The 14,358-nt window shown below is 41.0% G+C and overlaps 1 protein-coding gene across 1 annotated transcript in view; it reads right to left on the bottom strand.

Moving 5' to 3' along the window:
• Window positions 1-13,491, bottom strand: part of Armc4 (armadillo repeat containing 4) — a 154,095-nt gene extending 140,604 nt beyond the window's left edge. Inside the window, exons 1-5 of the mRNA XM_035441473.1 lie at window positions 13,268-13,491; window positions 4,569-4,726; window positions 2,167-2,353; window positions 1,027-1,133; window positions 685-821 (exon numbers count right to left, since the gene is read on the bottom strand). Of these exons, the coding sequence (XP_035297364.1) occupies window positions 685-821; window positions 1,027-1,133; window positions 2,167-2,353; window positions 4,569-4,726; window positions 13,268-13,491 (813 nt within the window). The remainder of the gene's footprint in view (window positions 1-684; window positions 822-1,026; window positions 1,134-2,166; window positions 2,354-4,568; window positions 4,727-13,267) is intronic.
• Window positions 13,492-14,358: the final 867 nt, after the last annotated feature.

The raw sequence follows: 14,358 nt of genomic DNA, 5'->3' as shown, positions 1-14,358 counted from the left end.
TTCACTTCCATGTTTCCCATGTGTATGGTTGATTCCAGTGTCCAGTTTCTCCTTTTCCCACAGACTCTCAAGAGATGTCATTCGTGGATGACTGGTACCCCAATTCACAGGCCCAGGTCCCAAGTCTGCCAGAACAAACTGGGCAGCATCCACTCCCTCAAGCTGAGGCCTGCTTTGTCAAGACTATCTGAGCTCCATGGGAAGCAGTGCAGCCTAGAAAGGGTCGCTCCCCTGCTGCCTGGATCCCAGTTTGCTGGAGCTCTTGATCTTAGCTTCCCCGCTGAAGAATCTCCTTTGCTCCCTTGCCCTTGAATTCTTGGGATGTAAGCTACAGTTATTTCCCAAATTGCTTGTGTTTTCCTTTTGCTCTTTTCTATCTTTAATCCAAGTGTAACTAATCTGGGAGCCAATTCTGTTACAGGGATTTTAGTTTGGAATTATGGAAAGGGGTACCTCTAAGCCTGTTTCTTCAAAAACTGGCTTCAGGCCCTGCAGTGACAACAACCGAAGCTGATTTTAAAATAGTTTGGGATTTACCCAGGAGGTGCACTGGAAAGGATGGGGCTTCTGTCTCCTTTGTCTACCATTATCAGGACACAGCCCACCATACAAGCCGTGCCTCACACACTTTGCACAGAAGCCCAGACATCTGGGTTTTGCCGTGTCTCTTTAAAAGGTACTTACACCATTTAAAAACACTCCTTCTGCACTGCAGGTGAGGCACAGAGCGTCCACGTCGTGTGGCTTCACTATCACATAACAGACTTCCCCTTGACTCTGTCGCCATGGTGGGGCGCGACACCCATTTGAAAATTCATAATCTGAAACCAGTGGTGAGACCATGAGCAGGAAGAGTTCAGTTAGGCAAGTTGAAAGTATATCCACTTCAACAAAATAAATAGGTATTGTGGGACATGAGAGAATTCATTATCTTGAATATCCAACTAGAATTCAACCACGGGAAAGTGTTTCAAACACAGTCATGAAGACATAAATGATGCCAAAGAAACCTGAGGAGACACAAACCTGAGGTGTAGTCAATTGACTCCAGCACCGTCTCATCCCCTTTTCCGGAGTAACGTTTGAGCAGCTCGATATCTTTCTTAAACGTTGCTGGATTCAAACGGATCCCTCTGAAACAAACGTTAGAAAAATCAAGTGTTTTGAAACAGAATCTAAAGGAAATGCATGGATACATTCCAAAATGGGGGTGGGATGCCTATTTGTAATTAATGCTGGAAGTTCATTTCAACTGTGTTAGAATCACGTATCACCGTGACAAGTAAAAGCCTCGAGAAGTTCACATTGACCATTGACCCAGGTTTTATATAGATGAAGAAAATCATGCGTATATATTATACATACACATATGACATGAAAGTAGAAGGCAAAATGTCTAGAGAGACAAAGGGGACCAGTAAACCAGTGGGAAGGAGAGGAGTTTCTCAAAAAAAAAAAAATGGAGCTATTGAGAGTGGATGTCCTAAACATACAATAAGTACATACCTAAAACTTAAAAAATAAAATTAAAAAGTAAATGGAAAAGAAATCATACCTATGATAACACTAAATACACACAAATGTTAATTTGTTTTTTAAAATTACTTCTTTATTATTTGCATGTATCTATATGTAGGCACATGTTCATGCAATAGTTCATGTGTTAAGGTCATAGGACAAGTTGTGTGAGTCAGTTTTCTTCCTCCACCATTGGATAGAACATAGGTCATCTGACTTGGCAGCAAGCCTGTTGTCAGCCATCTTTACCTGCTGAGCCATCTTGCCTACCCTCAAGTGTTCATTTCATAATAATAGTACCACACTCCAAGTAAATACTAGAAATATGAGCACAATTTGTACCACACAAACTCTGGATGTAAATTGTGTTATCGCTTAATGATATGTGAAATTATCTAAAGAGTCTTTAAAAATAGGCAGGTATCTAATGCCTTCTGACCTGGAGAAAAACCCATTAGACTGTCCTAGCAATAGTAACTAAAACTGTCATTAGATCTTGCATATATAAATCCAATAGATTGGACATTTTCTTCCTGTAAACTGAAATGTTAACTCAATAGCAGTAACTTCTATACTTTTTCTATATTACTTTCTAAAATGCTAAGAACAGCTTTGTAACTGATCTTGACTGTTTCTCTTTGCACTCACTCTGAGATATGTTTTAGGGAATGGTTGAGAAGATGCAGGTCCAGCTGCTTCAGCAGGATGGCGATTTTCCTTTTGTTATGCATGTCCTGGTCGCTGGTGATCGAATCGAGAATAGTTATGGTAGGGGGATCATCTGTCATTTCATCATAATATGATCCCAAGATTTTCACCATAGGTTCTCTGTTAGCTGACAAAATAAATAAATAAATAGTAAAAATTATCCCGATACGAAGACTAAGAAATCCCACCAAATTCTCATTAAAATATTGGCTCCTTGCATTCAGCTTCCTCTGGCTGAGCCTGTTACATTCCTCCCTCTTTCTGAGAGTCTATTAGGAGCTGTCTTAAACCTCTTCATATGTTCTTCCTTGTGTTCTATCAACTGTAAGACCAAAACCAAGACTAACTCCCTTCTTTCATTGACTATAGGATGTTAGTGTAATAAATACACTCAACTAACATGCTCAGAGTTGCTTTGAAGAGAAATGCTTTTGCCTACAAGAACAGCCACTTAGGCTGTCTGCATCTGTGTCTGTGCCTGCCACTGTTCCCCATTCCTAAGCCTTTTCTTTCCCAAAGCAGACTGCCTTCTCTCTACAGGTCTGCTACAGTTTTTCCCACAGGCTTGAAGTGCCTAACTTCTCAGTACCTTTAGGTACACACAGCCTGACCTCTTGATATTAAGAGTTGGAAAAAATCAATGTTACCAGTATTTGCATGTGTTCCAAGTCTGTGAAGCACAAGTAAAAAAATGCATGGCCAAGATGATACAGAAACAGAACTGGATCCCAGAGATGCAGAAAATAGTTTGTAAATGTCAAAAACAATATAGTTGAAAGTAAGGGAAAATGAGAAAATCTTTGTTTAGAACAGAACATTCTAGCAAAATGAAACTCTGAATTTATTGGGATGTGGAGAAACAATGTCTGTGAGATGAATTCTAAAAGTCTGATTTGGATGAAATGATGACATTAACTCTCCAACAGGAAGTGAGCTATGCCGCAGAAGACTGCCTTGTATGGTTTGATGTGAGATAAGAAATAGGACCAAGGAACAGGCTATGTCAAGCACTTCAGCTTACCAACCTTGTGGCTGCTGTCTAATGAAGATTTTTAAAATGACACAAAAACTGAACTGCAAGGGAGGACCTGATTTCCAAATGGCCATGTGCTATGAAACTCGGGTTTAAGGAAGACCTTACAGGAAGGACAAATAACAATGGTCATTCAGCTAAAGCAAGTATATAGTGGTCCCTGTATTGTATCTCCTCTGCTAACTCCCGTCTTGAATCTGACTCTGCACTTGAGATTTCATCCCTATTCAAAGAAGTAGCTTTGTTGTATAGGTGGCTACATAATGAGTTGTAGGGATGAGATAAAAATGAAGCTGCTTGCACACAATCATGCTTGTAAGGTAAGTGAAAGGTACTAGTACCCTGTTCTATCATTCTTTGCCTTTTGAATACTGGATCTGTACTGAACCTGGATCTAGCTGGCAGTCAGCTCCAGAGCCCCTCTGCCTGTCTCCTCCCCCACAGTGCTGGGGATACAGTTACACACAGCTATGCTCAGCTTTTATGTCAGTTTTCGGATTTGAACTCAAGTCTCAATGCTTGCACAAGTGTGCTTACTCACTGAGCCATCTCTCCAGCCCTAACATCTTTACTTTTTAAAGAATATTCTCTCACCCCACATAGAAGTGGGCAGAATTTAGTTAACCATATTCCTGGAATCCTATTCTAAGCCCACAGAAGACATATGATACATTACCTATGAGTGGCTGTTTCTCCTGATGGGAAATGTGTGTAACACAAGTGTAAGAGGCAACCAATCACAGTATTTTTCACATTAGGCACTTATAAATGAATGACAATGAGGTTAGTGTATCTCTTCAATGAAAGAGAAACTTTCCCAAGGAGCTGAATGCACGTAATTATTCACAGGAGGCTGTGATTTCACACATGGAACACAGTCAAGGAATGAGAAAGGAACATAAGAAGGGCTGTCTCCTCCAAAGAAGGAGTTCAAATCCCTCTTGGAGGAAGCAGGCTGCCATGCACATCACCGTATGCCAAAGGGAGGTAGACTCATGCTGGTCCCTGTAACCTGTCTTCTAACATGACCTTACAGGCTACAGGGCACTGGGCCTTCCAGAAGCCACATGCAAAAATGAGAAACCTAGAAGCCTACTGGTGACACATCATACTTTCCATTTAAAGCAGAAACTGGATGTGGGCATTAAGAACTTAGCCGAGAAAAATGAATGACAATTCTCATGAAGTGCTGCATATGACTTTTAAATCTTTTACATGGTAGGTTTTTTCAAGTGAATATAATAAAGCGCCCCCTCACCCAGGGTTGTGTGTCTGAAAGTTCAAATGCCAAATGGAGAGTTCGTATCACCTTCAATGCAGGCTTGTGCCTCCTGCAGCTTGTTGTCTTTGGCAAATGATAAAAACTGTGACAGTTGCCCAAAGCTCCTGACTTTAATATTAGGCACACAGAGAAGTAGCAGGGGTTCTCCATCTTTATCAACTTCTTCTGATTTGGCTGTTGTTTCACTAAAAATTGGGGGGAGGATATGAAAACTGAAGTTACCTTCATGCCAGAAGACATTATGAAGATATTTTGACTGACTACATACACCCAGTCTCCAGGAACCAGAACTGGCTCTGACTGGAAGGTTCTGGTTTGTCTCTCTGCACTCTCATGCTGTGACTCAACTCCCAAGCTCCCAGCAGCCACTGTGAGCATCAGTCCTCCCAGAGCACCATCCCCACAGTTCATAGAGTTCACTCTGAACTCAATTAGTCACAGTTTGCAGGTTTGTTTCTCAAAGGATATGCTGTTTTTGGGGGTCTGTTGAAAAGCTCACTAGTTCCACCGACTCACTCACATACTGGAGTTTTCCAATGTTACTTTATTTTTAAAGTTCTTATGCCACAGTAACTCGGTTAGGAATTTCCTCAGCCATGTCATATTTTCGAACAGAAAGGCAAACTAGAGCACTATGCAGGTTATCTCCTCACTGTGAACACCATGATTCGGTCTCTTTTGTCCTTACATTGTAAGTTTCTGTTTTTTAAATTTTTATTTGATTAACCTCTTTTCATATATTTTACCTTTCAGTCACAGTTTCTCCCCCTTCCTCTCTTCCTCCCACCATACCCTCCCTCCCGTCTACCCCCAAATGGCCTTTCCCTACTTTCCCAGGTTTGTGTTTACCCATTTTTAATTTTTTTGTTGAGATTTAAATAAAGGTTTCATGAGAGTGACATTGATACAGATTTATATCACTTACAGCATGAATTAAATCTCTAGTTCTTCAGTTAGCTATTGTTTATATTTACATGTGGATATCCCTGAGAGAGTGGCTTGCATCTGAACCCCCGTATCCAAGCTGCAATGTGGGAAAGTAGATGTGGAACATTCCAGATTGGCCATAAAGAGCAAATCCAGCAGATCCAGATTATTTGTGTCAGCACTGTGATAGTTTGGGTACTGTAACAAAATACCTGAGGTTATCAGCTCAAAATGGGAAAGGTTGGTTTGAGCTCATAGTTTTTGAGGCTCTTGTCCACAATGATTTGGCTCTATCGACTTGGGACTGTAGCCAGGGAGTGCATGAGGGTGGGAGTGTACAGCAGCCCATGTACACCTTACAGCCTGTTAGTATTCAAGCATCTGTATTGGCCTGCCCTTGGGGTTCTGACAGGATACGCCCTCAGCTACATCCACTGAGAGCACCACCTATGCACATGCACTACATTTCCTCCTAAAAGGGCTCTACCCACCTCCCATCTTTCTCTCTTTGTATCTGTTCCTTTCTCTCTCTCTCTTCTCTATTTGTCTGTTCCTATCCCCCTCTCTCTCTCCCTCCCTCTCTCCCTTACCTCCTCCCTTCTCTGCCTTTCTCTGTCTCCCCTCCCCCTGTCTCTCTTTTCTCTTCTGCTGTTCCTGTTTCCAGAGTCCAGTCTCTCCCCCCACCCCACCTTGCCTTTTTCCCATTCCCTTTCCCCTAATAAAAAACCCCTCCATGTGAGCTCTGTAACATGGCTTTCTCTCTTGTGCTGCTTTTTGCTTTTTAAATTACAACACAGCCCAGGAAGGAGCTAGGAGGGAGACAGGCTGAATCCTGAAATTCCCATTCAGACACAGGCCTCCAATGGCCTGGTATCTCTCACTAGGCTCATCTCTTAAAGGTCCTTCCACCTCCTTGATAACCAAGACTTTATCACGGGGGTCTTTGGGAGACATTTACCCCAATCAATCACTATGTCATTAAAATACAAACAAGCAGAGAAAGAGACTGTGAAAGACAGAATAATAGCCTTCCCAAATATTCCTCTTAGGAAACAAGGGGTTAAATTGATGAATAAGGAGGTGGACTAACTAAAGGGTTTTAACCCAGGAAGAGAATTCTGCCTCTGCACTATCAGAGACAAACAGATTATACAGGAGCAGGGAGGTAAAGATCATTAGAGGCTGGAAGCTGGGTGATAGCTATTTGTGGACACAAGCCAAGGAGTGGAAGAAACTTACGGGAGCTATGAAAGGAAAAAAACCAATTCTCCTGCAGTCTCCTGAATGAGTGTGTCCTCATCATACTTTGATTTTTTTCTCATCCTGCAGATTCATTCTAGATTCTGCCTTCCAGAACTACAGGAAACTTTGTGTTTTATTAAGTGGTTTTGTGGTCATTTGTCACTGCAACAATAAGCTAACACAGGATCTCTGTCAGCATGGTACTACCTGGTACCCATGGATACTGGCTCCATCCTCAGTGCCTCAAATAGTAACTGCATTTAGAAGATGCTGCATAAATACCTGTGGGATAATTGAATGCATAACATACATGTCGACTTGGTCATGATATCTGTGTGGAAACGGTGTTTTCTGCACAACAAGCTCCTGGAATACTCTTTAGGATGAAGGCCATTTCTAAAGGTGACTGACTCACCAAAGAAATGGTCACTGAATGGTAAATAGATGATCATAGGGCTGAGCAATAGGCTGACTAACAGCCAAAAACATAAAGCCATTGTGGGGATAGGGACACTCATGGTGGGAACTAGGAAAGTATGGGGGCGGTGTCTCTCACTGCTCACCAGCTGAAGCAAAGATGTGAGGACTACAACACCACAGAATGCACAAAGGAAACATCAGTTTCATCATTTCTAACTCTAAACAACGAGTTCTTGGAAAGAACAACACTGCACCCCACTATGCTGGAGAGAGGGCTCAACAGGTAAAAGCCCCTGGTGAGCAAATCTGATGACTCATCAGTCCCTGGAACTTCCATGATGAAAGGGGAGAAGCAATATCTTGAAGTTGTTTTCTGATATCCACATGCATGCCATAGCACACACACCCCACAGTCACATGCAAGAATCATGTACATGTGTGATAACCGATAAACTTAGCAAATATTAAACAAAAGAAGGTGCTGAAACCCACTGTTCAACTAGAGAGATTTTCAAGCTGGAATTGGGGAGGGCCCTTTAAAATACTCCATTGATACAAAAAGCAGGAATGTGGGAAGATATATGTTAAAATATATACTTTAAAATATATACTTTTTAATATATATAATAATTAAAAATGCATATTAAAATATCTTTCGTTAGATCCTCAGCATTATTTTAATGTCCCAAACACAGTACCTACTCATAAATGCACAGCTAAACAATAACATGGGGAAGGAGGCTCAGAAAATATTTGTATTTCAGGAATTAAAAAAAAAACAAAAAACAAAAAGTAAAAAACAAAAGCACAGCTCAGTGACACAGCACTTGACTAACATGTGCAGAGCCCTGGGTTCCAGTCATCAAAACTACAAATGAAGCAAAGCATCAGCCTGTATGTTGTGACCACCGAAACAGACACGTCACCATAGTACAACTGCCACCCACAAAATCCCACAGCTCTGTAGGTTGGAAGTAACCCTCCAGAACACTTTATTCAACCCTATTAATAACTTATGAGAAAACCAAGGCTTGTGAAATGGGCTTGGATCTGATGCTGAGCCCACCAGGCTCCAATGGATAGCACCAAGCCTATGGTCACACAGACAACTGTCAAACTCAGTGGGTCACAAAACAAGGAAGACAGAAATGAGAATTGATGAGAATTGTGGTAAGGAGGGCAGGTGATCAGGGCTGGGAGGGAGCTGTGGGGTAAGGGTAATCAGTATGTCTTGTGTACATGAATGAAAATATCGGAGAACAAGTTTAGTTAATAACAATTAAAAATGCCAAACATTAATAAAAAGAGACCAACAGCTTATTTGAAAATGAAAGTTATTTCCCCCAAAATAAACCAAACTGGATAACTACTGACAACTGATAAACATTCCTGCAGGATTAACACATAGGGTGTGTGGTTCCCGGGAGAACACATTGTGCTCATCTATTCAGTGAGAACCTGTACCACGTTAGGTGGTGGTGCCTGCACGACTTTAATCCCAGGACTCGGGAGACAGCCTCAGGGATCTGTGTGAGTTCAAGGCAAGCCTGGCCTACCCAAAGAAACACTGCCTCAAAAAAAAAATCAAAAAAATGAAAGAAAACAAAACAAAAGGAACCTATACTAATGACAACAGAAGAGTGGATGAAGGCTTTCTCTACATGTCTAAAGAGCTGGATTCCAGTATCAGCTGCTCACTCACCAGGAAAAGGCTGATAAAACTCAGACTGGCTACCACAGAGAACACATATGGGCCAACACAGCTTAAAGAATAAGTATAGTCCCATCAGTAGCTGTAGGGACCCACACAAGACACCGCTTTGCCACGAGATAGATTTGGAGCAGGGAAAACAGACTTGTAGAATAAAGGATAAAGGCATGGGATAAAGTAGTCTCTCAAGAGAAGCATCTGCTTTTATGCTCTAGCATCCAAGGATATTCCTGTAGAGTAGAAGCAAAAGGCACAGGGCTCAAGGCTTTCATGACAAGCTGACCTTCTACATGGACACAGAGAGTTTAGTCCTGTTTGAAAGAGAGCATCTCCCTCACATTAGAGGAGCACATGAGATGGAGTGAATGAAGGTCAGCAGCTCAGCCAGAAATGGGCATGAACCAAGAACCAAGGATGAAGTAGTTTGTACTTCTGGCCATTCAGGGCATCAATTGTCATATTACTACATGTAATATGACATTAAATGTCCTCTGTGACTACTCAGCGGGAAAAAAACAATGGAATCTTGAAATTTGCAGGAAAATGAATGGAACTATAAACCATTCTGAACAAGGTAACCCAATCACAAAAAGACAAACATGGTATGTACTCACTCATATGTGGATTTTAGACATAGAGTAAAGTATTACCAGCCTACAATCCACACTGCCAGAGAAACTAGTAAAGAAGGAGGACCCTAAAAGAGACAAACATTGTGCCCTGGAGAAGGAGAAAGGGTCACCATCCCCTGGGCAAATTGAGAGCATGGGAAGAGGGGGGAGGGAGCTATGAGAATGAGAAGGGAAGAAGAGGAAGGATAGAGAGGTCATGAGGGAGCAGAAAGGTTGAGTCAGGTGAAGAATAGAAGAAAGAATATGTGATAGGTAGGGTTTTAGTTGGGGGGATGGTAGGGGAGGACGGGAGGGAGAAGGGAACTGGGATTGTCATGTAAATAAATCTTGTTTCTAATTCAAATAAAAAATGAAAAAAATAAAAATAAAAAATAAATGTCCTCTGTGTGCCAATGCTAGGTAGTATTGGAAGCCTGGGGTAGTACTGGAAGGACCTTTAGGAGACATGGCTAACGGACATGGTAAGCAACAGCTCACCAGATGTGATGCCCAGTGTTAACTGTCACTCTGACAGAATCTAGGATCACCTGGAAGATGGATCTCTGGATTATCCCTGCTTGGAATCCTGAACTGTATAAATAGAGGAAGGGAACTGTCTTAGTTTTCTTTCTGTTGTTGTGATAAAAACAAAAAAACAAAAAAACAAAAAAAAAACCAAAAACAAAAAAAAAAAACACTGGCCAAAAGCAGCCTGGGGAGGAAATGTTTGTTCTGATTGCAGGTAATAGACTATCATGAAGGGAAGATGGGGCAGGCACTCAAGGCAGGAACTTAGAGGCCAGAACTGAAGCAGACACTACAGAGAAATGATGTTCACTGATTTGGTTCCCCTGGCTTGCTTGGCTATTTTATACAGCTCAATCCCACCTGCCCAGGAATGGCACAGCCAACAGTGGGCTGGGCCCTCCTACATTAATTAATTAACAATTAAAAAACACTCTCACAAACCTGCCCACAGGTCAGTCTAATATAGGCAATTCCTCATATGAGACTCCCTCTACTCTAATTCTCATCACCCAAGCTCCCACGACAGCTCACTAAGCTGAGTGCTCTCCCCATTTCCAGCCCAAAGCTCCAAACTCCTCCACCTTCTTCCCACAAAAGTCCGAAGAATAAGAGCCCAATGGCCAGGTCCATCACAGCATTACCCCATGTTCCCAGTACCAATTTCTGTTCTGCTTTGCTTTCTCTTGCTGTGATAAAACACTGACCAAACCAACCCGGAGAAGAAAGTGTTTATTTGGCTTTCAGGCTATAGTCCATTATTGAGGGAAGTCATGGAAGGAGCTAGGAAGTCTAGGAAGGAACCTAGAGGAAAGAACTGAAGCAGAAGCAATACAGGAATACTGCTTACTGACTTGGTTCCCCTGGAGTTCTCGGGTACCCTTCTTATACAGTTCAATCCCACTGGCCCAGGCTGGGTCCTATGACATCAATTAGCAATTAAGAAAATCCCTGCACAGACAAGCCCACAAGTAGTACATCTGGTGGAGGCAATTCCTCACTTGAGATTCTCTCTTCCCAGGTACATCTGGGTTTGTTTCCAGTTGACAACATTAGCTACAACAGGAGCTGGGCAGCAGCGTGAGTGTTATTTAGCGCTCTCTGCTTCCTGACCCTGAATGCCATGTGATCAGCTCCGTCCTGCCAGTCTGACTCCCCTTCCATAATGGACTATAACCTACAACTGTAAGCCATACAAACCCTTTCTCTCTTAAGCTGCTTTTGTCAAGGTATTTATCACAGTGACAGGAAAGGGAGCTAAGGTGCCAGAGGTATGACATTGAAGAGGATATTGGGGCTAGGCTTCTTTCAACTCTTTCTTTTCTTTCCAGATACCATGAGGTACCTTCCACCACATACTTCTGCTACCTCATCACAGTTCGAAGAAGAAGAAGAAGAAGAAGAAGAAGAAGAAGAAGAAGAAGAAGAAGAAGAAGAAGAAGAAGAAGAAGAAGAAGAAGAAGAAACAGGGTGGAAAGAAGTATCAAAGACCATGAGCCAAAACAAACTTTCCCTTTCCCTCCTTCCAAGTTGATTGTCTAGGGTACTTTGTCACAGTAACAGAAAAGTGATCACAGGCTATTGAAAATTCCTTAATTTGGTGTGTAAAACAAGAGATAGGGTTAAATATGAAGCATTTAGTATTTTCTGTTATTAGCAAGGTCTTATCTGTAAACTAAATTTTGCCTTCTTTAAGGCAGTCCTTCAGTATCCATCTGGTTTTCATCAGAGCCACCAAAGCATGGTTTAGTTCCCAGTAAGTGATACTACTGAACCTCTCTCATACAACATCAAAGGCAGCTTCAGTAAAGGTCAGAAACAAAAATGATGGAGAGCAAAAACAAAGAGATTCACAACAAAGTTGACAGAAGTAGTCCAGTAGCCACTGTTTTCAAGACACACGTGGTATCAAAATGCCCAAGTATCTCTCTTAGGAGGGGACAGCCTGCAGGAAGACTGCAAGCAGAAACTACATATGGAAATTAAGTAAAAAAAAAATGTGTTCAAGAGAAAGGAAAACAGTGACACATTTGAGGAGTGTGTTGCATCCCCAACAACTAAGAAGAAAGATGTGGTCATGTTTGGACTTGGCACACAAAATTAGTGCAGAGGCCAGATATGATGACAATTTTCCTGTCATCTGCTATAAAACCACCTTTGTACAAAGTAGTTAATGTGTTTCTAATTGGTTTTGCAGCTGAGTCCATCTTTCAAAATTAAATAGATAAATATACATATATTGAACTTAAGTGGAAGCAACCAAGAAGAATTAGGCAGTCATCTACAAATGGCCAGTACTAGGGCAGATAGTGACCTCTGGCAAATATGCACCACACCATTAAAAATTCAAAACTACAGAAAAGGGAGACATGGCACTAAAGAGCTCTTCAGTGCAGCTCATGAATGGGTTTGCAATTGTGTAAATGAAATCTTGACTTTCTTGTCCAAACAATCCCAAGGGAAAGAGGAAAGCTATCTGCAGGAAGCTTTAGTTGAGTTTGAAAATTGCTTTTTATGAGATCAGTCTTTAAGACAGAAAATAAACCTCAAAGGGGTCAGGTAACAGGAAAGATAGTGACCAAGCTGCATAATTAACTAAGGGTGCTCCCTCAAGTAAATACACACCAGTGCTTGCTTATTACTCAAACACAACATACATTTACGTATATCTAATCACAGATATTATACATTTGTATACATAAGTATGTATGCACACACATACATACACATGTTCACACACATATCCAAAAATACCCCGATCTTTGAGCTAGTGGTAGAATCTTTATAAATCGTTTATCTGAAAGACTCTTTCCTAAGAAGTTTCTCCCTTAAGGACCATGGGTGGAAATCAGTAGCAAAGCATGTATCGCATATGCACAAAGCACAGGTTCTGTTTTCTCTTGTATTGAGCAAAATTCTCCACTCTCCTCTTGTCATTCTAGAGAGGGAGATGATTAAATACTTGTAAGGATTTGGCTATATCAGGCATCACAAACCAGGAACTATTAATATCCAGAAAGGCATATAGATGAGTGGAAAGGTGAGCAGGAAAAGGGAGTGAGCATTGGAAGCTGAGATCTGGAAAATGCATCCATCATAAAGAAATGACATTTACATTAAAAATGAAATAAATTCCATGCTTGCCACCTGAAATATCTTTAAGTTTCCTATGTGTCTCCACTTTGCAACCCCCAGTTTGGGAAATTATTAATTAGACCCGACCCCTTAACCAGTCAGTGAAAATCTAAATAAAATTATTATTAAATTCTAGACGCCTTTAAGTAGCTTACCTGACAATATAACCTGATTCAAATGCGGAGGGCTCCAAATTTGTTTTCCACTCAAGTGGCTCTATAAAAACAAATTTTGCCTCTTGGGGATATTTATAAACAAAAGGTTCCACAAACTCAATAATTTCATTCAATATTGACTCATTCAGAGCAGTGATCTCCAGGGTTCCAGTCTCGTACCCCGCAGCAGTCCACTGTGCTGATCTGGACAACGCCACACCCATGGGTCTGTTAATACTCTGAGCCAAGCTCAGAACACACGCTGCAGCAAAACAGAAGGCGTTAAAGTCTTCCACATTCTCACACGAACATTTTCTCATCTTTAAGATTTTACACTAGTACTATACAACCTACAGTATATATATATATATAATATATATATATATATATATATATATATAATATAACCATTCTTCAATGCAATAAAACAGTTAAGCATCACTACATAAAACTGACTTGTATTGAAGGAGTTTCCAGTATCAGCCTACCCTAAAATTAATAACGTCTTTCTAATTTCCAAGAGTCTAAGAAAAAGAACAGCTGGACAGAAAGCTCAAAAAGAGAACTTCAAGAATGGAAAAAGAGAATCAGGGGAGATTGGCAGTAAGAATAAGAGTGTTACTTCCCAGCTCTGATGGAGGCTGGGGGTTTGAGTGAGAAGTGTGTATTTGATCTGAGCCACACATCATTTAGAAATAAGCAATTAAACTAAATGTGCTGTTTGACTTTCTTACAGTAATAGTTCTGCATGGGTGCAGTGAAGGCAGACAAGCCCTCTTACAAGAGTCTTAAATTTCTCACATGCCTCTGGGGTTAATACAAAATAGAATCAAAGTGGGATTGTGAATTGTTGTGAATTAAATACTTAATTTTTGTCCAAAGTTGGTGCAATATCTTATGCTTATCCAGGGCATCTGCGGGAGTCCCATATCCCCTGCTTGTAAATAATGTGCAAAATAGAAACTGTTTTCTGAAGAGTACATGTGACAGATGTGGGGACACAGCAGACACTTTTTAGTCTATTTATCTAAACTAGTTATCAAAACAGTGTAGCAAGAAAATTTAAAACAAATAATAAAATGTATTTTACT

Source organism: Cricetulus griseus, chromosome 3 (genome assembly GCF_003668045.3).
Source record: "Cricetulus griseus strain 17A/GY chromosome 3, alternate assembly CriGri-PICRH-1.0, whole genome shotgun sequence".
Classification (NCBI taxonomy): domain Eukaryota; kingdom Metazoa; phylum Chordata; class Mammalia; order Rodentia; family Cricetidae; genus Cricetulus; species Cricetulus griseus.
The sequence above is the reverse complement of the archived record's forward strand: the minus strand, read 5'-3'. Positions and strand labels throughout refer to the sequence as shown.